Below are 24,935 nucleotides of genomic sequence, written 5' to 3'. Positions count from 1 at the left end.
AAAAAATCTGCAGACCACATTTTGCAAATGACTACTCCAGCTCACCTTTAGAGAGCCAGTCTCAGTCTGCTGGTTTCAGTTTGACATGGGTAAGAAGCACAGAGGCTTGATATACATAATGAAACTCAGAGGGGCAACAAGAAAAAAAATTTGCCCAACAACATAAAATGAGGCTGTCTCCAAAGCAGTCAATAGCTTGATAACATCAAGTGTTAGTGAATAATCTCACTGAATACACTAAGAAATAACTCACAGGTTGGGCATGGTGCTTATGCCTATAATCCCAGCACTTTGGGAGGCTGAGACGGGCAAATCACTTGAGCCGAGGAGTTCAAGAACAAGCTGGTAACATAGCAAAACCCTGTCTCTATAAAAAAAAAAAAAAAATTATCCAGGTGCATGCCTGTACTCCCAGCTACTCAGGAAGCTAAGGTGGGTGGGAGGATCACTTCAGCCCAGGAGATGGAGGTTGCAGTGAGCCATGATTGTGCCACTGCACTCTAGCCTGAACAAAAGAGCAAGAACTCATCGGAAAAAAAAAAAAAAAAGGAAATAATTCATGGAAGCGTTTGGTGTTCCTATTTGCACCCTCTAACTAGGGGTTTTTACTGAGTCTTTGATTTCTAGAAGAGGTAGTTGTGTGCATGCAAACGTGCAGTAGGCGTAGAAGTACTTCCATGTATTTTGTTACTTGGCAAATTGGATAAAAGGGTAAGGAAAGGCAGAAATATAGAAGGAACCCAGCTTAAAAACTTATCCCTAACACTTCCTACATATTAAAAGATAAATTTAGGTTACGAAGGTCCTCCAAATCAACCTCTACCTTAATCATACTTGGTATGTTTTCTACATAAATGCTTGTGTCAATCCTATGCCCCAGGCTAGAAGTACTCTAGGTCCCCTCAAACTACTTTATCTTGTACCACCTGTGATGGGACTGTGATACCTGCCATCAACTACAGATGGGCCCTCCTGGTCACCTACATTGTAACACAATATTAGGGCGGGAAGGGAACCTGAAAACAAAGTACACCCTGGAAGATGTCACAATACAAGCCCGAGGAAGGTATCTTCTGATGTGTGATTTCCAAGAAACAAGGACATAATTTTGAATTGGCCGTTAATTATAACACAATGTAGAGAAAAAAAAAAGAGAGAGATTCAGAATAGCTATCAGGCATGCATCAGCTTCCACATGTCCAAAACCTATGAGCTACTATCCTGAAGTTGCTAGTTGCTAAGTTTTGAGCTTCAGAGAGGTTTCCATAAAAAGAAAAATCCAGACGCCCTCTGCTAAGTATTGCTTCAACAAGTTGATATCTGAGATCAAAAAGGAGCAAAAACTGCAAGGGAAACTACAGAGAGGGAAGCTTAGCAGTATCTCACAATAATGAGCATGACTTCTGATGGGAAGCCATGATATGCCATTGGCTGTGTGTGGAGCTGCTTCTGCGTGGGGGCTGCCAATGCTGATAAGGCCAGAGGAAAGCGGGGCAGGGCAAGCCACACTGCTGCCAGCTGTGCTCTAAGCAATCTACCACCAGCTAACTCCCACTGCAGGCTAATGAGGAATCTACAAAAGCATACCACCTGAGAAATAAGCTACAGAAACAGAATCTTAGAGGACTGGTTGAGTACTTCTAGCCTGGGGCATAGAAATCAGGTATGGTCATGATGGGCCAGGAATGTAGACAGACCACATCTTCTAGTTCCAACCCAGTCCACAAGAGAAAATGCCCTGTACCAGGAGACAGTGCAGGCAGAGGGAGCTTCTCCAGTGATGAGCTCCAGGAGAAGCTTCCATAGTCCGCTTGGGCAGTCGTCAGGAATGGCATAAGTCTAGGACATGAAGGATCTCTCAGTAAGTCACACTCAATCCACAAGGAAACACAGAAAAAGTGATAGCTAAGCTTGAGGAATAAACAGAAGGGCTGCAAAAGCTGGGATGCTGGGACACAGAGAAATGTCAGAGGTCTGCTGAGATCAGGAATAGCTGGAAAACTCAATGGAGTAGCAAAACTGAATTTTCTAATTCAAGTGGTGAGCCCCACACAGCCAGCATAGCTTCACAGTGGAGTCCTCCTTATGTTTTTCCTTACGTTTGGGGAAAGTGAGGCCCAAAGAGGGCCAAACTCAGCCCAGATGAGTCTGGGGTTCCAGTTTCTGGAGACAAGACATAAGCCCTCTTTGGAGAATGCAAAGCCTGTCTTCTCCTTTCCTACCACTCCCTGAATTTGTTAAGTGCAGAAGTTAATTTTTCTCTCTTCCCACTTCTTCAGTCAAATGAATAGTGATTTGGGGATGGGGCAGAAGTGGTTTGCAAAGTCCTTTGCAAAGGAAGGTTCCGATTATGCTTAGAGATTATTTGGGGTTCTAGCACAGATGACACAGTTCTAAATTGAAAGAATGTCCTCTGTAGAAGCTTTTCTTATGTCCAAGCTCTTAGTTGGCACCAGACTTGTAGGGCCAACACAGCTGAAAAGAACAAAGAATAAGAAACAGCCTAGAGAGTGGCAGGCCATGAAGGCAAAGCTCAGCACGGTCACGTGAGCCCAATCTCTTCATTGCTGACCTTCATCTGTAAAGTGGAGGACTGATCAAACTGGGGAGGAAAAATAAGTCCAAGGGAGACTTAGGAACAGGAATCCCACCCAGGAGAGAAGGTAACAGCTACTCACGTTGTGCTGTTGCTTTGACCAAAGCGCTGGTAGGAGCCGGGGGAGGAGAGGTGGCTGAGGCCTTCAGACGGGCTCTCCTCAGGGCTCACGTCAGTGGAGCTGTAGTCATGGTAGTCTTCATTCCGAAGTCTCTGCGTGGACATGGCAGCTGCGGGGACAGGGCCAGCATTAGGACCTCCCACAGCTGGAGCCTGTAGCTCCATGTTTGGGGTGGCCTCTGGGGTAGAAGCTGTCATTGTCAGAGTTGCTTACTGTGACAGCTGTGCTATGGATTAAGTATGAAAGTGTCTGGAATCAAGGGAAATGAAAAAGTGCAAAGTACACAGGAGTGGGCTGGTTCACTCGACTTCTGACTCCTATCCTTCCCATTGGTATGCTTGGTGTTACACTCATAAATTTCTAAATTTTCCAGAGTATAGCTAGACAAGGCAGAGGTGAGGCACTGCTTGGGAGAAGCGGGGGGATGAAAAAGTGCTTCCTGGAAGCACTCCCCATTCCTTAGGTCAGGATTATTCACTCCTTCCTCTGAGCTAATTTCTTGGACCTTGCGCAATAGCTAAATTGTATATATATATGCCCAAGCTCTTGGATGGAAAGCTGGGTAGTTCTCATTGTATATCCTTTTTTCTCTGCCTTCAATAGAGAACCTGGCGCAGTGGCTCACACCTGTAATCCCAACACTTTGGGAAGCTGAGGCAGGCAGATCACCTAAGGTCAGGAGTTTGAGTCCAGCCTGACCAACATGGAGAAACCCCGTCTCTAATAAAAATGCAAAATTAGCCGCGTGTGGTGGCCCATGCCTGTAATCCCAGCTACTCGGGAGGCTGAGGCAGGAGAACCACTTGAACCCAGGAGGCGGAATTTGCAGTGAGCCTGGATTGTGCCATTGTACTTCAGCGTGGGAGACAAGAGCAAAACTCTGTCTCAAAAAAAAAAAAAAATGAAAGAAAGAGAGAAAGAAAGAAAGAAAAGAAATTCTCTCTGGATCATCCAATTCTGCTTAAACTCCCACCAAGTTCCAGAGCCACACATGCCATTCTCCTTCTCTCTGCTGTGACCACTGTCCAATCCTATACTCTTTGGAGGCCACCAGTAACTTTTATACCCTAATCCTGGGACTCCTTTCTTGCTGCCAACCTGAGTACTGAGAAATGGTAGCTGAAAGCAGCTCAGAGGAAGACCAGGAACCTGAAGGGTGCTCACCTTGGCCCTCGTCTCAACATCTCCCATCTATAACTCTTCTTCCTTTTTATTTCTATAGATTTGCTCATTTTTAAAATGATGAGAGAAGAAAACTCTCCTTTCAATGTGTTGGGAGGATGTGAGAGTGGTGTCCCCTGGGTGGACTTACTCAGGAATACTATTAATACTACACAAAAGAGAACAAGGGCTTCTTTAAGATATACAAAAAGGACACATTTTGGGAGCTGTGTACAGGGCCCTAGAATCATAGAGACCATTGCTAAATGAGCCTTCACAGGCCACTCCAAGCCCCTTACTTTAAAGATGAAGAATCAATGCTAAGTAACCTGCCCTGCGACAGCTAGGTAGTACCAGGCAGAAAACATTATCTCCTGGCCCCTATGTGAATCTGAAAACATCCACTCTATAGAGTGCCAGTTGCTATGAGAGAGTATTACAGCACAGGGAAAGAGTCAACTTCCTGCTCTTCAAGAACCAAGTAACAAAAAAATGGTACATTAATAATAAAAATTACAAATAAAAAATCCTTCTAACACTTAGCAGACTGGCACAGCTGTTTGCCCATGAGGCTGTCCTCTGGCATGTGGCTGGATGCCCACCCTAAGCCTGGGCACGCTATCTCAGCTACGCTGAGAGGAGACAGGACCTCCAACTATGTCACAGTACCCCACCCTGCCCAGACACCCAGCACCACCTGCCAGAGGACAGTGCCCTGCCGAGGGTTCCCCTTAGGTCCAGTCCCAGGGGACTCCTTTGGAAACATGCCAGCCTGGCACCAGAGTGATCCACGGGAGACCTCATTATCTCTCACCAACTGCAATGTAGGAAGGACCCCCAAGCCATCTTGCAAGGGAAGCACCTGGCAAAAAGCCAGCAAAGGACATGGAAATCCCTGACAGGATCCTGCCTAGCTTCACTGCCAGAGCCACTTCAGCTAAAAATCTATGAGAGCTTCATTTACTCATGAACTAGAGGAATTCAAGGACGCCATCCAGCTCTGGGGTAATTAAACTCATTAGAAGGCCAAGGGGGAAAGAAAAATCTGAAGTATCTTAACACCAGTATTGAAATCTCTTGCTATACAGGCATAAGCTCCTAAGTCAGTTTATAGGTATGTCAGGAGGCCCAGGCACCAAGCCTGCCTCTGTCAACAGTTTGCTCACTACCTCTGAATCATTTTCAGATGTGCAAAAGGCAGGGGGCATAAACTAAAATATCTCTCAGCTCCTTCTAGCACTAATATTCTAGGCGTCACTGAATATAATTATGCAAACAGCAGCTGACTGCAGTGGCTCACATCTGTAATCCCAGCACTTTGGGAGGCCGAGGTGGGAGGATCAGCATGGGCCCAGGAGTTCAAGACCTGCCTGGCACCATCGTGAGACCCTGCCTCTACTGAAAAAAAGAAAAAGCTGCTAATTTCTAGTCCCTTCCAACATACCAAAATCATCTGAAGATAAAACCTTCTGAGTGAATCCTGTGAGAAAGAAAAGAAACTTTTTATCTGAGGAATCCCTTTAAATTATCAGGTCCAGAGAGGCGCTAAAATGTGACAGCAGTCACCTCTCATTCCCTCCTTGAGTTAAATAATTACCTCTTGAAGCCCCTTGCTATGTGGGTTCTTGACTACCTGACACCACTAAGTCATAAAATGCTAACACTGGACATCATAACTCATAACCTATAGTCCAACAACATAGTCCAACAACGTACAGCCCGTCACTAATCCACGTTATTTTGACAAACTGATGAGAATTCCTGTCAAGTAACTTTGTATCAGTCCTCTCCTTGTTTGCTTTTGCCTTTAAGAACCTGTGCTAACAAAGGCCAAAGGAAGCACTCCCCTAGGCAACTTGGAAGTGTCTCCTGGGCAGCTGTCCTCACTTTGGTTCAAGAAAACTGTTAAAAATTACATTTTGGGTCTCAGCTTCTTCCTTTAGGTTGACACCTATATATTACCGAAGGTGAAAGGATGAATACAGGGACTCATAAGCTGCCCAATCCTTCCCTAACAACCGAGGAACTGCTCTGTTGCTTACTTGGTACAGATGCTTGATTTATCTCAAACGGTCTAACAAGGCTCCTTTATGTTGTATATAAAAACTGAAGTTACCCACAGCAGAATGTTGCTAAGAAAACTGCTCAAGAAGAAGCTGAAATCCATAGATCTAAGGTCTAATAAGCCACTGCAGGATATGGAAGATGTGGCCTAGCAACTGCATACATATCGAAAAAAGAAAAAAAAAATCTGCTTGGGAGTTCTGGTTGATGATAAGCTCAACAGAAGGCAATAATATAATCCAAGAAGCCAAATAAAGCAACACAATCTAGACTGCATTAAGACATGAGAGAATCACAGGTAGATGTTACATAACTCAGAATTGCCAGACTTTGTGTTCTGTTCCAAACAGCATGCTATAAAGGGAGTAATGAAAAACTGTGGTATATCCAGGGGTCAGAACCAGGGTCAAGAAGGGTAGGAAACCAACGAAATGAGGACTGGTTGAAAGCACTGAGAAGGTTCTACCTAGCAACTTGAGAGGTACAAAAACTGTCTTTAAAAGCTGTCATATGCGTTAGACTTGTTATTTGGGGCCTCAAAGATCAGGCAGAGTTAGGATCAGTATGTGGAGAGTCAAGATGGCTGATTTTTGGCTAGGCATAAGGAAGAACTTTCTATCAAAGACAGATCTGTTCCAAATAGAACAGATCACTCTGGGAGAAAGCCTGTTCCCTTATCCCTGGAAAAATCCAAGCAGAAGCCCTTTCTCAGAGCAGTTATGTAAGGATTCAAGCACCAGACAGTGGGTACGGCCACTCCCTGGAGTTCTTTCTATGGTTCTTTCTGGAAACCAAAGTATCTTCCTCCTGCTCTCTGTCCATCCCCTTCAGTGCCAGCCTCCATGGCCACGCTGCCCTTGGGCTCCCTTTGATGAAATCTAATAGCCAAGTCTATTGCCGCAATTGCCAGTTCCCACCCCATGGGAGATTTTAATAGAACCTGTTAACTGTCAATATGAGGGTTATACTATACAGAGCTGAAGGCAAGCTTGTCCTTCAGATTTTTGACAACAAAGAACGGAATACAAAGTCCGAATCTCCATTAGATATTTAGACTCAGAAGAGTGAGCAGAAGAGTGAGCAACTAAGTAAGAAAAGTCTGCATGTTTGATGGCCAAGAAAAATTAAAAATAAAAATTTAAGTGTACCAACTTTAAAACATTTCCTTTTTTCTTATATAACTACTTTTTTAGTTGTATAAATGACAAGAGTTGCTCTTCAAGCTACAAAATATGCTATTTTTAGCTTGGCACTAAAAAGAGCAGGTGGGATTGCTTTGTGCAATGAATGCAGTATGGAAGATGTACATGCAAAATGAATTTTTATTTTTAAAAATAAATTTTATTCTGTTTTTAAAAACAAAAATTTTTATGTATTACATTTTCTGGAACTGGGCCATTTTAAAGGGGAATTCTACAGTGATTTTTTTTTTTTAAGGCAAAGCCAGAAATTTTTCTATTAAATTCAGATGCTGATGTTCCCACTTTAACAGTACGGGATTCAGGACTCAGGAGAACATAACCAAGTTGTCAAAAGTTTTGCATTCTAATCCCAAAGTTGTTTTCTTATTTTGATACAGAATTGAGAAGACTGCATTAGAGGATTTCTAAGTACACATTCGTTTCTAAAGTTTCAGGATTCCAATTTCAATTTTTTAGTGACTGGGTTTGTACAAAATAAAGGATGATTAAGACTTTAAATAGATGGTAACATATTCTAAACTTGCACCATCTAGTACAGTAACTGCTAGCCATAAATAGCTACCTCATACTTGAAATACAGTTCAGTAAAATTGAAATGTATGCATACTAGATTTCAATGAACTGGTACCAAAAAAATTGTTAAATATCTCATGAATAATTTTTATACGATTATATATTGCAATGATATCTGGGATATATTGGGTTAAAGGAAACATATTTCAATGAAAACAAACAAACAAACAGATTTCTGGGCCCAACTTGATTCCACCTGAGCTTTTTATTTTTTTTTTAATCTTCATTTAATTTTTTTTTGAGATGGAGTTTTACTCTTGTTGCCCAGGCTGTAGAGCAGTGGTGAGATCTCAGCCCGTTGCAACCTCTGCCTCCAGGTTCAAGAGATTCTTCAGCCTCAGCCTCCCCAGTAGCTGGAATTACAGGTGCGTGGCACCACACCCAGATAATTTTTTGTATTTTTAGTAAAGATGGGTTTTCCTCATGCTCGCCAGGCTGGTCTTGAACTTCTGACCTCAGGTGGTCCACATGCCTCAGCCTCCCAAAGTGCTGGGATTTCAGGCATGAGCCACCACGCCTATGTATGTTTTTTTTTTTTTTTATACAGTGTCTCGCCCTGTCCCCCAGGCTGGATTGGAGTGGCATAATCTTGGCTCACTGCAACCTCTGCCTCCTGGGTTCAAGCGATTCTCCTGCCTCAGCCTCCCGAGTAGCTGGGATTACAGGCACCCACCACCATGCCTAATTTTTCATATTTTTAGTAGAGATGAGGTTTCTCCATGTTGGCCAGGCTGGTCTCAAACTCCTTACCTCAAGGGATCCATCCAAAGTGATGGGATTACAGGCATGAGGCATTTTAACCAGCTTCCTAGGTGATCTTGATTATAGGTAGATTTATATAAAGCACTACAAAAAATATATGATCTTATTATAATAGGAACACCCTAGGCCTCACCTCCTACCAGAATTCATGAGTCGGTGACACTTGTTTGCAAGCTAAAAGTGTCATCCTTATTCTGAAACAATTATATTGAGTTGGACTTTGGAACCCAGAGTAGCAGCAAATTCCCCAGATGTATTTTCTTTTCTTTGTTGCTGGAATGCTAAAAACATGAACGAGGACACAGGCTGTGTTGCTATGTGTGGTCTACAAGAGAGGGAAGTAAAATAGTTTGACTTCTACATAATTTGTTTTTCATCAGATGGAATTCCATCCAATTTACCAGAGCTGAATATTTCATAAATTGAGACTTTTGCCTGTATGAGTCTGATGATAGAGCAGGCACAGGGCAGCTGCTGACCTCAGCAGGTTCTGCACAGAGCAGCTGCTGAACAGGCAACATGCACACTTTTACCCACAACCATGAAGATGTTAGGGCCAGGCATGATTTCAGAGAAGATCAAGCTCCAGCTTCCTACTTAAGGGTCAGAAAACCAAGGGTAGCTGCTGACCTCAGGAGGTTCTGCACAGAGCAGCTGCTGAACAGGCAAACATGTAGATTTTTACCCACAACCACGAAGATCAGTTGATGTTAGGACCAGGCATGACTTCTGAGAAGATCAAGCTCCAGCTTCCCACTTAGAAGTCAGAAAACCAAGGTCCACACAGAAAGGCTGAATCATCCGGGCCCCAAGTGTTCAAAGATTTGAGATGATAATCTAGCAAACCAGCATCCCAGTCCAGTGTTCTTTCTACCACACCTTAAATTATCTACCCTCCTTAAAATCTCCCTGAGAACAAAGCTGGCCTCAGAGACTGGGGCAGGATTAGGTCTGCAGGGGGTATTCTGCATAATAAAAAGTACCTGAGGCCAGGCTCAGTGGCTCAGCCTGTAATCCCAGCACTTTGGGAGGTTGAGGCTGGTGAATCACAAGGTCAGGAGTTCAAGACCAGCCTGGCTAATATGGTGAAACCTCATCTCTACTAAAAATACAAAAATTCACTGGGCATGGTGGTGTGCACCTGTAGTCCCAGCTACTCAGGAGGCTGAGGCAGGAGAATTGCTTGAACCCAGGAGATGGAGGTTACAGTGAGCCAAAATTGTGCCACTGCACTCCAGCCTGAGCAATGGAGCGAGACTCCACTTCAAAAATAAACAAATGAATGACTGAATGAATGAATGAATGAAAAAAAAATACCTGAGTTTGGAGTCTGGTAGGGTGACTCTGAGCAAGTTACTTAATCTCCCTTTGCCTTAGTTTCCTCATCTGAAAGATGTCATTAATAACACCTATTTCACAATATTGTTATGAAGATAGATAGGAGGAAAAAATAAACATTAGATATGTTGTCTGGAACATAAACCCTCATTAATGATAGCAAGTATGATTACTACTACAGAGAAGTTCGAGGACAGGAAGTGAGAACATTCACTAAACAGTCTGCAGTATGGGCTCCATTTAACACTCTGGATAGTGCAGCCAGGTCCCTATCATGGAGATGATGATCTAAGTGACATAAACACCTGAGTAACTCACAGACAGATTTTCTAACTTCATGGAAAACGAAAGCACACAGGAGTGCTTCCTACTAGAGGTGGTCATTAAGAACTAGCCCTAGGGCTGGCATGATGGCTGACATCTCTAATCCCAGCACTGTGGGAGGCTAAGGTGGGAGGACTGCTTTAGCTCAGGAGTTCAAAACCAGCCTAGACAAAATAGTGAGACCTCATCTCTAAAAAAAAAAAATAATAAAAATAATAATAATAATGATTAAAAGTTTAGCACCAAGGGTCACTTTTATTAAAAAAGAAGAAGAAGAATTAAAAGTAAAAAACAACTGGCCCTGGGTATCAAGGCTTCCCAGAGAAATGTTTTGGGGGATAAAATAGACAACCCCAAAAGCAGCACCATGTGTTTCCTATTTCGGCCTATTTTAAGTGCCCCATCCATCAGACCCCATGCCCATTAAATAGAGGCTACCTTTATGTGCTCGTCACAGGAAGGCCTGGCCAAAGGAGAGAGGTACAGGATTCTTCCAAGGCCTGGGTGGAGGTAAACAGAGTCAGTGTGAGTTTCCTCTATGGGAAACAAGAGAAGGCTTGGATGGAAATAAGCAGATTCAATGTGAGTTTTCTCTATGGGAAAAGGAGAAAAGCTGGCCTAGGTGTGAGTAGCGTTAATCAGTCACACACTTCAGAAGGCCAGGAAAAACAGAAATGGAAGACCATTCGCTTATCTGACCTTTGAAGAGATATCAAGCATTTATTATTATTATTATTATTATTATTATTATTATTTGTAGCTGGGATTACAGGCATGCACCACCATGCCTGGCTAATTTTTGTTGTTTTAGTGGAGACAGGATTTCACCATGTTGGCTAGGCTGGTTTCGAACTCTTGACCTCAGGTGATCTGCCTGCCTCAGCCTACCAAAGTGCTGAGGTTACAGACGTGAGCCACCACACCCAGCCAGGATGTTGATTTTCTTTTTTCTTTCTTTCTTTCTTTTTTTTTTTATGATAGAAAGAAAGAGAAAGAACGGAGAGAGAGAACAGGATTCTTGCTCTATTGCCCAGGCTGGAATGCAATCTAAAAATAGGTATTAAAAACCTCTTTTGTGCCAATAATTTGCTTAACAACGGAGACAGAAAGGAATAAGGGAAAAAAATAACCAACAAACAGCCAACCAATATTTCATTTAAGTCTGTGAAATGCTATGCAAATGCTGAAGAGTGATTTACTTCCAATTATGTAGTCACTTTCAAAATAGGTGTAATATGATACTGAGAAAAATGTATGTTCTGTGGACCTGGGGCGGAGAATTCTATAAATATTCACTAAGTTTACTTATTCCAGGTCTAAGTTCAAATCATAGATGTTCCTATTAATTTTCCATGTTGTTGATCCGTCGAATATTAATAATGTGGTGTCAAAATCTCCCGCTATTATTGTGCGGGAGTCCAGGTCTCTTTATAAGTCATTAAGAACTTATGTATCTGGGTGCTCCTGTATTGGGTGCATATATATTTATAATCATTAACTCCTGTTGTTGCATTGATCCTTTTACCATTATGTAATGTCCTTCTTTGTTTCTTTTAGTCTTTGTTACCATTAAAGTCTATTTTGTGAGAGACAAAAGTTACAACTCCTTTTTTTTTTTTTTTTTTGCTCTCCATTTAATTGGTGAATCTTCCTCCATCGCTTTGTTTTGAGTCTTTGTATGTCATTGCTTGTGAAATAGATCTGGATACAGCATACCGATGGGTTTTGACTTTTTACTCAATTTACCTGTCTGTGTCTTTGATTGGGGCATTTAATCTATTTAAATTTAGAATTAATATTGATATTTGTGAGTTCAATTTTGTCATTTAATGCTAGCTGACTATTTAGCCCATTAGTTGATGTAGATTCTTCATTATAGAGATACTCTTTACGTTCTGGTAAGGTTTTGGGATGACTGATACTGGTTGTTCCTTTCTGTTTGTAATGCTTCTTTCAGAAGCTCTTGTAAAGCAGGCCTGGTGGTGATGAAATCTCTGAGTACTTGCTTGTTTGCGAAAAATGTTCTTTTTCCTTCACTTATGAAGCTTAGTTTGGCGGGATATGAGATTCTGGGTTGAAAATTCTTTTCTTTGAGGATATTGAATATTGACCCCCACTCTCTTCTAGTTTGTAGGATTTCTGGTGAGAGGTCTGCTGTGAGTATGATAGGCTTCCCTTTATGGGTAACATGACCTTTCTCTCTAGCTGCGCTTAGAATTTTCTCCTTTATTTCTAGTGAAATAGTGAAATAGTGAATCTAGCGATTATGTGTCTTGGAGTTGCTCTACTTGAGGAATATCTTTATGGTGTTCTCTGGATTAGCTGGAGTTGAGTATTGTCCTGCCTTACTAGGTTAGGAAAGTTTTCCTGAATAGTATCCTGAAGAATATTTCCCAACTTGGATTCATTCTCTTCATGACATTCAGGTATATCTATCAATCGTAAATTAGGCCTTTTCACATAGTCCCACATTTATTGGAGACTTTGCTCATTCCTTTTTACTCTTTCTTCTCTAATCTTGTCTTCTCATTTCATTTCATTAAGTTGGTCTTTGACCTCTGATATCCTTTCTTCTGCTTGATCAATTCAACTGTTAAAACCTGTGCATACTTCTCAAAGATCTCATATTGTGTTCTTCAGTTCCATTAATTCACTTATATTCCTCTCTAAGTTGTCAATTCTCGTTAGCATTTCATCAAACCTTTTTTCAAAGTTCTTTACATTGAGCTAGAACATGTTCTTTTAGCTCACAAAAGTTCCTTATTATCCACTTTCTGAAGCCTAAATCTGTTAATGGAATGCACTCGTTCTCCATCAGGCCTTGTTCTCTTGTTGATGAGGAACTGTGATCACCTGTAGAAGGAGAGGCATTCTGATCTTGGGTATTCTCAGCCTTTTTACGCTGGTTTCTTCCCATCATTGTAAGTTCATCCACCCGTCGTCTTTGTAATTGCCTACTTTCAAATTAGGTCTCTGAGTGGACGTCCAACTTGTTGATTCCCAGTGTTGAAATCTGAGCAACCCACTGCGCCGGCCAAAACAGCGGCATTAAGATTTGTGGTGCTTTTCTGCCCGGGAATCTCCAGTCTGGCGTCCCTCTTGAGTCCCTTCTTCAATCAGGTAAATGGGCGACTCTGCCTTCCCAGAGCTCCAAACGTTGATCAAAAGGGGACCCAGTCCCGTTCACTCTGCACCAAGAACCGCCACGCCGGGGAGCCAGCAAAACCGTGACGCCAACCACAAGAGTCGCCCTGGCGACCTGTGGCGCTCCTCCTCTGGGAATCTTCCAGTCCGTGGGTAACAAAAATTCACCTGAAAGTGTGGCGTCCTCTCTTCTGTGTGCTTTCTCTGTGAGCTACAATCCCGAGCTGCTAGTGATCAGCCATCTTAGATCTCTCTCCCAGGATGTTGGTTTTCTCTCCCAGGATGTTGAGATATCAAGCATTTAAAGAACTGAGACACTCACTGACTCACTGGAAGGGAGAGGGAGGTGATAAAAAAAAAAAAAGAAAAGAGGAGGATGATCCCAGATGGCCGAATAGGAACAGCTCTGGATTGCAGTTCCCAGCAAAAATGCAGAGAGTGAGAGATCACTGCATTTCCAAACGAATTTTTACTGCCCATAGACCAGGAGATTCCAGGGCAAAAAAAGCACCATGAGTCTCCAGCACAGCTGTTTCAGCTGGCGCAGCAGGTCTCTGCACAAAAACTCACACAAATCCAACCGCTGTTTCAACTGGTGATTGGAACGCCTCGGAGATGGAGTCGCTGAAAAAACTGAAAAACAACTGAAAAAAAAAGGGGGCTGAAACAGGGAGCCAGGTGATCTGGCTTGGCGGGTCCCACTCCGACAAAGACCAGCAATCTGAAACGCTCCGGACTGAGAGTTTCACAGCAAGCACAGCTGGACCCGGGACAGTCCAGCTCTGTGGGGGAGGGGTGTCTGCCATTACTGAGGTAGTCCACCACTACCAAGGCAGTCCACCATTACCGAGGCAGTCCACCACTACCGAGGTAGTCCGCCATTACCGAGGCAGTCCACCACTACCGAGGTAGTCCACCATTACTGAGGTAATCCACCATTACTGAGACAGACCACCATTACCAAGGCCTTTTTTTTTTTTTGAGACAGAGTCTTGCTCTGTCGCCAGGCACCAGGCTGGAGTGCAGTGGCACGATCTCAGTTCACTGCAACCTCCGCCTCCTGGGTTCAAGCAATTCTCCTGCCTCAGCCTCCCTAGTAGCTGGGACTACAGGCACGTGCCACCACGCCCAGCTAATTTTTGTATTTTAGTAGATACGGGGTTTCACCATGTTGGCCAGGATGGTCTCGATCTCCTGACCTTGTGATCCACCCTCCGCGGCCTCCCAAAGTGCTGGGATTACAGGCATAAGCCACTGCGCCTGGCCCACCAAAGCAGTTCTAACTATACCCCTATAAACAAAACTGCAAGGAAGTTCATACAGCAGCTGGGCAGAGCCCACAGCAGCTCAGCAACACCTCTGCTGGCAGACTGTGACTAGGCTACCTCCTCGCTGGGCAGGGTATCTCGGAAAAAAGACAGAAGCACAACAGGAACTTATAAATAAAGCCCCACCTTCCCAGGACAGAGCGCCTGGGAAAAAAAGGTAGTTATGAGTTCTGCTGCAGCAGACTTAAATGTACCTGCCCAGCAGCTCTGAATGGAAAAACAGAGCTCACAGCTCAGCACTTGAGCTCCTATAAGGGACAGACTGTCTCCTCAAGTAGCTCCCCAACCCCCATATATGCAGTGATACCTCATAAATGAGAGCTCAGGTTGACATCTGGCGGGTATCCTTCTGGGACAAAGATAACAGAAGAAGAAACTGGCAGCAACCCCTATGGTTCCGCAGCCGCTACGGGTGACCCCAGGCAAGCAGGGTCTGGAGAGGACCTCCAGCAGTCCTACAGCAGAGGGGCCTGACTATTAGAAGGAAAACTAAGGAACTGAAAGACATAATTTCATCACGAACAAAAAAGACGTCCAGAGACCCCATCTGAAAGCCACCAACTACAAAGAACACAGATAGGTAAATCCACAAAGATGGGAAGAAACCAGCACAAAAAGGATAAAAACACCCAAAACAAGAATGCCTCTCCTCCTCCAAGGGATCAAAACTCCTCACCAGCAAGGGAACAAGGCTGGATGGAGAATGAGTCTGAAGAATTGACAGAAACAAGCTTCAGAAGGTGGGTAATAACAAATTTCTCTGAGCTGAAAGATCATGTTCTAAGACAATGCAAAGAAACTAAGAACCTTGACAAAAGGTTTAAAGAAATGCTAACGAGAATAAATAGCTTAGAGAGGGATATAAATGAATTGACGGAGCTGAAAAACACAACACAAGAACTTCACGAAGCATACACAAGTTTCAATAGCTGAATCATCCAAGCAGAAGAAAGGATATCAGAGATTGAAGATCAACTCAATGAAATAAAATGAGAAGACAAGATTGGAGAAAAAAGAGTAAAAAGAAATGAACAAAGCCTCCAAGAAATATGGGATTATGTGAAAAGACCTAATCTATGTTTGATAGATGTACCTGAATGTGACGGAGAGAATGAATCCAAGCTGGAAAACACTCTTCAGGATATTATCCAGAAAAACTTCCCCAACCTAGCAAGGCAGGCCAATATTCAAGTCCAGGAAATACAGAGAACACTGCAAAGATACTCCTCAAGAAGAGCAACCCCAAGGCACATAATCATCAGATTCACCAGGGTTGAAATGAAGGAAAAAATGCTAAGGGCAGCCAGAGAGAAAGGTCAGGTTACCCACAAAGGCAAGCCCATCAAACTCACAGTGGATCTCTCAGCAGAAACCCTACAAGCCAGAAGAGAGTGGGGGCCAATATTCAACATCCTTAAAGAAAAGAACTTTCAACCTAGAATTTCATATCCAGCCAAGCTAAGCTTCATAAGCGAAGGAGAAATAAAATCCTTTATGATCAAGCAATTGCTCAGAGATTTCATCACCACCAGGCCTCCTGCCTTACAAGAGCTCCTGAAAGAAGCACTAAACATAGAAAGGAACAACCAGTACCAGCCACTCCAAAAATGTACCAAATGGTAAAGAGCATCGACACAAAGAATAAACTGCATCAACTAATGGGCAAAACAACCAGCTACCATCAAAATGGCAGGATCAAATTCACACGTAACAATATTAACCTTAAATGTAAATGGGCTAAATGCCCCAATCAAAAGACACAGACTGGCAAATTGGATATAAAGTCAAAACCCATTGGTATGCTGTATTCAGGAAACCCATCGCACATGCAAGGATACACATAGGCTCAAAATAAAGGGATGGAGAAAGAATTACCAAGCAAATGAGGAGCAAAAAAAAAAAAAGCAGGAGTTGGAATCCTAGTCTCTGAAAAAATAGACTTTAAACTAACGAAGCTCAAAAGAGACAAAGAAGGGCACTACATAATGGTAAAAGGACTAATGCAACAAGAAGAGCTAATGATCCTAAATATATATGCACCCAATACAGGAGCACCCAGATACATAAAGCAAGTTCTTAATGACCTACAAACAGACTTAGACTCCCACACAATAATAATGGGAGACTTTAACACTCCACTGTCAATATTAGACAGATCAAAGAGACAGAAAATTAAGAATATCCAGGACTTGAACTCAGATCTGGACCAAGCAGACCTAATAGACATCTACAGAACTCTCCACCCCAAATCCACAGAATATACATTCTTCTCAGCACCACATCACACCTACTCTAAAATTAACCACATAATTGGAAGTAAATCACTCCTCAGCAAATGCAAAAAAATGGAAATCATAACAAACAAGTCTCTCAGACCACAATGCAATCAAATTAGAACTCAGAGTTCAGAAACTAACTCAGAACCACACAACTTCAAGGAAACTGAACAACTGGCTCTTGAATGCTGACTGGATAAACAATAAAATAAAGGCAGAAATAAAGATATTCTTCGAAACCAATGAGAACAAAGACACAACATACCAGAATCTCTGGGACACATTTAAAGCAGTGTCTAGAGGAAAATTTATAGCAATAAATGCCCACATAAGAAGCAAGGAAAGATCTAAAATTGACACCCTATCATCAAAATTAAAAGAGCTAGAGGAGCAAGATCAAAAAAAAAAAAAAAAAAAAAAAAAAAAAAAAAAAAAGAAAAGCTAGCCAAAGACAAGAAAAAAACTAAGATCAGAGCAGAACTGAAGGGGATAGAGACAAAAAACCCTTCAAAAAATCAATAAATCCAGGAGCTGGTTTTATGAAAAGATCAAAACAAAATAGACCACTAGCCAGATTAACAAAAAAGAAAAGAGAATAATCAAATAGATGCAATAAAAAACGATAAAGGGGATATCACCACAGATTCCACAGAAATACAAACCACCATCAGAGATTACTACAAACAACTCTATGCACATAAACCAGTAAGCCTGGAAGAAATGGATAAATTCCTGGACATTTGCATCCTTCCAAGCCTAAACCAGGAAGAATTTGAAACCCTGAATAGGCCAATAACAAGGGCTGAAGTTGAGGCAGCAATTAATAGCTTACCAACCAAAAAAAGCCCAGGTCCAGATGGGTTCACAGCCGAATTCTACCAGACATACAAAGAGGAGCTGGTACCACTCCTTCTGAAACTATTCCAAACAATCCAAAAAGAGGGAATCCTTCCCAAATCATTTTATGAGACCGACATCATCCTGATATGAAAACCCGGCAGAGACTCAAAAAGAAAAGAAAACTTTAGGTCAATATCTATGATGAACATAGATGCAAAAATCTGCAATAAAATACTGGCAAACTGATCGCAACAGCACGTCAAAAAGCTTACCCATCTCATGATCAAGTAGGCTACATCCCAGAGATGCAAGGCTGGTTCAACATACACAAGTCTATAAACGTAATTCACTACATAAACAGAACCAAAGACAAAAACCACATGATTATCTCAATTAATGCAGAGAAGGCCTTTGACAAAATTCAACAGCCCTTTATGCTAAAAACTCTGAATAAACTAGGTATCAATGGAACGTATCTGAAAATAATAAAAGCTATTTATGACAAACTCACAGCCACTATCATACTGAATGGGCAAAAACTGGAAGCATTCTCTTTGATATATGGCATTAGACAAGGATGCCCTCTCTCACCACTCCTATTCAATATAGTATTGGAAGTTCTAGCCAGAGCAATCAGGCAAGTAAAAGAAATAAAGGGTATTCACTTAGGAAAGGAGGAAGTCAAATTGTCTCTATTTGCAGACGACATGATTGTACATTTAGAAGACCCCATTGTCTCCGCCCAAAATCTCCTGAAACTGATAAGCAACTTCAGCAAAGTCTCAGGATACAAAATCAATGTGCAGAGATCACAAGCATTCCTATACACAAATAACAGACTTAAAGACAGCCAGATGAAGAACGAACTGCCATTCACAATTACTACAGAGAATAAAATACCTAGGAATACAACTAGCAAAGGATGTAAAGGACCTCTTCAAGGAGAATTACAAACCACTGCTCAATGAAATAAGAGAAGACACAAACAGATGGAGAAACATTCCATGCTCACGGTTAGGAAGAATCAATATCACGAAAATGGCCATACTGCCCAAAGTAATTTATAGATTCAATGCTATCCCCATCAAGCTACCAATGGCCTTCTTCACAGAACTGGAAAAAAACCACCTTAAACTTCATGTGGAACCAAAAGAGAGCCTGCACAGCCAAGTTAACCCTAAGCAAAAAGAACAAAGCTGGAGGGAGGCATCATGCTACCTGACTTCAAACTATACTACAAGCCTACAGTAATCAAAACAGCATGGTACTGGTACCAAAACAGTGATATAGACCAATGGAACAGAACAGAGGCCTCAGAGGCAATGCCATGCATCTACAACCATCTGATCTTTGACAAACCTGACAAAAACAAGCAATGGGGAAAGGATTCCCTGTTTAATAAATGGTGTTGGGAGAACTGGCTAGCCATGTGCAGAAAGCAGAAACTGGACCCCTTCCTGACGCCTTACACTAAAATTAACTCCAGATGGATTAAACACTTAAACATAAGACCTAACACCATAAAAACCCCGGAAGAAAACCTAGGCAAAACCATTCAAGACATAGGCATAGGCAAGGACTTCATGACTAAAACAGCAAAAGCATTGGCAACAAAAGCCAAAATAGATAAATGGGATATAATTAAATTCCAGAGCTTCTGCACAGCAAAAGAAACAATCATTAGAGTGAACTGGCAACCAACAGAATGGGAAAAAATTTTTGCAATCTACCCATCTGACAAAGGACTTATATCTAGAATGTACAAATAACTAAAACAGATTTATAAGAAAAAAAACAAACAAACCCATTCAAAAGGATGGCAAAGCATATGATCAGGCACTTTTCAAAAGAAGACATATATGAGGCCAACAAACATATGAAAAAATGCTCATCATCACTGGTCATTAGAGAATGCAGATTAAAACTACATTGAGATACCATCTCACTTCAGTTAGAATGGCGATCATTAAAAAATCTGGAGACAACAGATGCTGGAGAGGATATGGAGAAATAGGAACACTTTTACATTGTTGATGGGAGTGTAAATTAGTTCAACCATTGTGGAAGACAGTGTGATTATTCCTCAAGGACCTAGAAACAAATTCCATTTGACCCAGCAATCCCATTACTGGGTATATATTCAAGGGATTATAAATTATTCTATTATAAAGATATATGAACAGTTATGTTCATTGCAGCACTGTTTACAATAGCAAAGACTTGGAACCAACCCAAATGCCCATCGATGATAGACTGGACAGGGAAAATGTGGCACATATACACCATGGAATATTACGCAGCCATCAAAGACGATGAGTTCGTGTCCTTTTGTAGGGACATGGATGAATCTGGAAACCATCATTCTCAGCAAACTGACACAAGAACAGAAAACCAAACACCGCATGTTCTCACTCATAGGCGGGTGTCGAACAATGAGAACACATGGACACAGGGAGGGGAGCATCACACACTGAGGTCTGTTGGGGGGGACTAGAGGAGGGACAGTGGAGGGTAGGGAGTTGGGGAGGGATAACATGGGGAGAAATGCCAGATATAGGTGATGGGGATGGAGGCAGCAAACCACATTGCCATGTATGTACCTATGCAACAATCCTGCATGTTCTTCACATGTACCCCAGAACCTAAAGTGCAATAAAATATATATATATGAAAAGAAAAAGCAGGAGTACTTAACATGAGAATAGTTACCCGACACAAAGGAATAAATAGAAACAAAGTAGTCACAAGAGTGGACATCTGCTCCATCCACTCTACATGCTAGTAAGCGGACATCTGCTCCATCCACTCTACATGCTACTGAGCGGACATCTGCCTCATCCGCTCTACATGCTAGTGAGCGGACATCTGCTCCATCCACTCTACATGCTAGTAAGCGGACATCTGCTCCATCCACTCTACATGCTACTGAGCGGACATCTGCCTCATCCGCTCTACATGCTAGTGAGCGGACATCTGCTCCATCCACTCTACATGCTAGTAAGCGGACATCTGCTCCATCCACTCTACATGCTACTGAGCGGACATCTGCCTCATCCGCTCTACATGCTAGTGAGCGGACATCTGCTCCATCCACTCTACATGCTAGTAAGCGGACATCTGCTCCATCCACTCTACATGCTAGTAAGCGGACATCTGCTCCATCCGCTCTACATGCTACTGAGCGGACATCTGCTCCATCCGCTCTACATGCTAGTGAGCGGACATCTGCTCCATCCACTCTACATGCTACTGAGCGGACATCTGCCTCATCCGCTCTACATGCTAGTGAGCGGACATCTGCTCCATCCACTCTACATGCTAGTAAGCGGACATCTGCTCCATCCACTCTACATGCTAGTAAGCGGACATCTGCCTCATCCGCTCTACATGCTAGTGAGCGGACATCTGCTCCATCCACTCTACATGCTAGTAAGCGGACATCTGCTCCATCCGCTCTACATGCTAGTGAGCGGACATCTGCTCCATCCGCTCTACATGCTACTGAGCGGACATCTGCTCCATCCGCTCTACATGCTAGTGAGCGGACATCTGCCTCATCCGCTCTACATGCTACTGAGTGGACATCTGCTCCATCCACTCTACATGCTACTGAGTGGACATCTGCTCCATCCGCTCTACATGCTAGTGAGCGGACATCTGCTCCATCCGCTCTACATGCTACTGAGCGGACATCTGCCTCATCCGCTCTACATGCTACTGAGTGGACATCTGCTCCATCCGCTCTACATGCTAGTGAGCGGACATCTGCTCCATCCGCTCTACGTGCTAGTGAGCGGACATCTGCTCCATCCGCTCTACGTGCTAGTGAGCGGACACCTGCTCCATCCGCTCTACATGCTAGTGAGCGGACATCTGCTCCATCCGCTCTACGTGCTAGTGAGCGGACATCTGCTCCATCCGCTCTACGTGCTAGTGAGCGGACACCTGCTCCATCCGCTCTACGTGCTAGTGAGTGGACACCTGCTCCATCCGCTCTACATGCTAGTGAGTGGACATCTGCTCCATCCGCTCTACATGCTAGTGAGCGGACATCTGCTCCATCCGCTCTACACATCCGCTCTACATGCTACTGAGTGGACATCTGCTCCATCCGCTCTACATGCTAGTGAGAGGACACCTGCTCCATCCGCTCTACATGCTACTGAGTGATTACTCAAGTAATCACTCCATCCACTCTACATGCTAGTAAGTCCAATCCTAGAATGTCACAGACTCTGAGTTTAAAGAAAACTTAAAACTTTATCTAGTCCAATCCTCTACCCAACAATCTAATTTCATCCACAACACCCCCAAAGTAATTGCCCAGAGATGATTACCTCCAGTGACAGGGAACTCCACGCTCAGTGTTCTAATACGGGAGACCACTAATTCTTTGAAAGTTTTTACACTTACCAAACACCTTTCCCTTATGGCACTTTCTCCTATTGGTCCCAGTTGTAATCTCCAGAATATTACAAAATAAATGGAATCCCTCTTGCTTACACTGTCTTTGAAACAGAGACAGCTTTGAGCACTTCAAACTGCCACAAGAGGAGGCTAAATGAACAGCTACATGCCTTAAAGGGAAAACAAGGACTTCAGAGCAGGCAATTATAAATGATAGAATCAGAAAACAAAGGGAGAGGCTTAATGCTGTTATCAGCACAGCCTCTGCTGCACATAGCCTCCATCCCCAGACAAACTCTGAGTCTCAAACGCAAAGTGAATGACAGAGCTGTTTGTGTCCCTTTCTACTTGACTTCCATAACATCTTTAAAGAAAACATGTTCTAAATGTACAAGTAAGTTAATTACTGTAAACGACGCTCTAGACAAGAGTCAAAAGAGGGCCCTGATCATTTTTAAAATAATAAAAGACAGTTAAAAATCATTTTGAGTGGTTAGCATTTAGCTTAGATATAATACAGAGATAAGAAGAAAGAGGAGGAGAATTTTATGGCAACACAGGAATAAGCAGAAAAAACTACTTCCTAGACAACTGGATTGTCTTGTTGAAAGGCTAATACTTAGTGTACACAGGGGGGGAAATCTCTCTGAATAAAAAAACAAACAGACCCTGGTCAGGGGGACTGGCTCACACCTGTAATCCCAGTACTTTGGGAGGCCAAGGTGGGAGGATCGCTTGAGATCAGGAGTTTGAGATCAGCCTGGGCAACATACTGAGACTTCATCGCTATTAAAAAACAAAAAACCAAACCTAGATGCACAGCCTCCAGATCACAGCAGAAGGGGCCGTTAAGGATTGAATTCCATCATTGTCTAGACTGAGAAACCTAAACCCAAGTCACCTAAGGTTGCCAGGTAAGCGGCAGAGCTAGGACAAAATCTCCTGATTCCTCAATCTCTGTTCTGTCCATTGCACCATGATGCTATCTTCAGCAAAATTCAAACAACTGCAAAACGTCCATCCAGATGAGCAACCCCAAATCTGACAAGTTACAGAAAAAAATAAAGCAAAGGTCTTTACATTCTTCAAGTTAATGTCAGGGCTCTGATGTCCACAACCTCGGCTCAGCCGCCCATCCTCCCAGAAGCACACTTCAATTCATATTTCATATTTTGGTGTGACTTACATAGAATCCAGGACGGTTAGAAACCAAACCTACAGAAGGATGAGCTTGCAGAAAAATAATGAACAAACAGGGAACCACACCCAGAGCCAATCCAACCCCAGCGGTGGAAAATGCAGACAGCTAAAAAGGGAGTGGACTAAGAGAGAAAGGGACAGAAACGGTGCCTTTTCACACGTCAAGTTTCCCGCAGGAGGCAGTGTGGTGAAAAGCAAACAGCTGCTGAAGCTTAGGAACATTTGCATTCCAGGCGTAGGTCTACGATTAACCCGCTGGGTGACCTTAGGCACGCCCTTACCCCTTCCTGGAGTAAGGGCTAGGTTTCTCCAACCGTCCTGGGAGGGAGTTGCACCAGAGACTTCCCAGGGTCCTTGCAATTCTGACCCAAAGACCTATTATTAGCCAGTCTCGAGCAGGGCTCCCGCAGCGGACAAGACATTTGCTGGGAACAGCTGGGGCCCTTTAGAAGGCGTAAAAGAAGCCCTAGATGGTAGTTTGGGTCATCGTCACCTTCTACCCCCGTTTCCCACACCTGTCAAATAGGACGGTGAGACCCCAACCCCACGAGGTCAAGAGAGAGAGCGCGAGGGGCAGGGATCCCCACTTCGCCCAGTTCACAGAGGGGTGCCCGCGTCGTACCGCAGCTGCGGCCCGGGGACGCCGAGGAGTCGCGGACCCGCAGCCCGGGCGCGTCCGGTGCCTGACCTGGAGCATCTGCAACGCCGGAGGAAGGCGAGGTGGGTCCTGCCCCGGGCGGCGAGCCGCCAGCCGGAGCGCGTCAGTGGAGGAACTCACGGCTCGGGTTCCGGCCCCCCCCAGGCTCCGGCTCTGGCTTCACCAGAGCCCACCTTTCCTGGCTTCAGTGCCAGCCCCTCGCCATCCTCCTTTGCTGCTCCCGCAGTCGCTTCCGGGCCTCGTCACGTGAGCCCAGTGCCCACGCCCGAGGCCGAGATCACGTGCTCGCTCCTTTGCGCTGCTGCCCCTTTTTTCTCACTGAGCGCCGGCCCTCTGCTCCACAGCACCACCTGGCGACATATTACTGCCACTGCTGGGAGGACTATGTTCTGAGAGCAGGAGACCGCGAGTAGGAACTGAACAGGGCACTGATCTTGGGCATGGGGCAGAGTCCAGTAAGAGAACACTGTTCCTTGAGTTGTGGGTTTGTGAAACATTTCCAATTTTAACACTGGCTATATTTTCTTTTACACATCTCGATGGGTTTATATTGCTTTTATAAGAAATATGCATATTTTTAAAAAATCCTCTAGTCAAATTTTCAGACGCATACACAAACTCTCATCTGTGGTTGCTACTGGAAATGGAACTGTGGGGTAAGGCAACACTATCTTTGAATACATTTAAATTTTTTAAGTAACATTTTTAAATGGATGGCAACATTTCAGTATTATATATCTAGGCTTCTCCTTTTACCTCTTTGTGGCAGATTTTTCCTTTAACAAATATGTAACAAATAGACCTCAAGTCAAAACTGTCTCAAGAGACAGAGAAGATCATTGTTTAATGATAAAGGGGTCAATTAATCAAGAGGGCACAATCATAAATACACACGCATGCAACATTGGAGCACCTAAATACATACAACTAATATTAACGGC

At 43.4% G+C, this 24,935-nt stretch overlaps 1 protein-coding gene across 7 annotated transcripts in view; it reads right to left on the bottom strand.

Moving 5' to 3' along the window:
- SLC36A1 (solute carrier family 36 member 1) overlaps positions 1–23,988 on the bottom strand; it is a 124,318-nt gene extending 100,330 nt beyond the window's left edge. For 2 of the 7 annotated variants that reach the window (XR_001110767.3, XM_012472638.3), the window contains exon 1: positions 2,679–2,950. Coding sequence is in view for 6 of the 7 variants with exons in the window: in XM_012472638.3 (XP_012328061.2) it covers positions 2,679–2,914 (236 nt within the window). In the remaining variant the exon portion in view is untranslated. Of the gene's footprint in view, positions 1–253; positions 280–2,678; positions 2,957–23,851; positions 23,934–23,958 lie in introns of those variants that run through there. The other 5 variants (XM_012474316.3, XM_012473658.3, XM_064366536.1 and 2 more) reach the window with 5 other exon arrangements.
- Positions 23,989–24,935: the final 947 nt, after the last annotated feature.

Source organism: Aotus nancymaae, unplaced genomic scaffold (assembly GCF_030222135.1).
Source record: "Aotus nancymaae isolate 86718 unplaced genomic scaffold, 86718_ANA_hifiasm-v0.15.2.pri h1tg000064l_1, whole genome shotgun sequence".
NCBI lineage: Eukaryota > Metazoa > Chordata > Mammalia > Primates > Aotidae > Aotus > Aotus nancymaae.
Note: the sequence above shows the minus strand (reverse complement) of the source record. Positions and strands in the feature narration are given on the sequence as shown.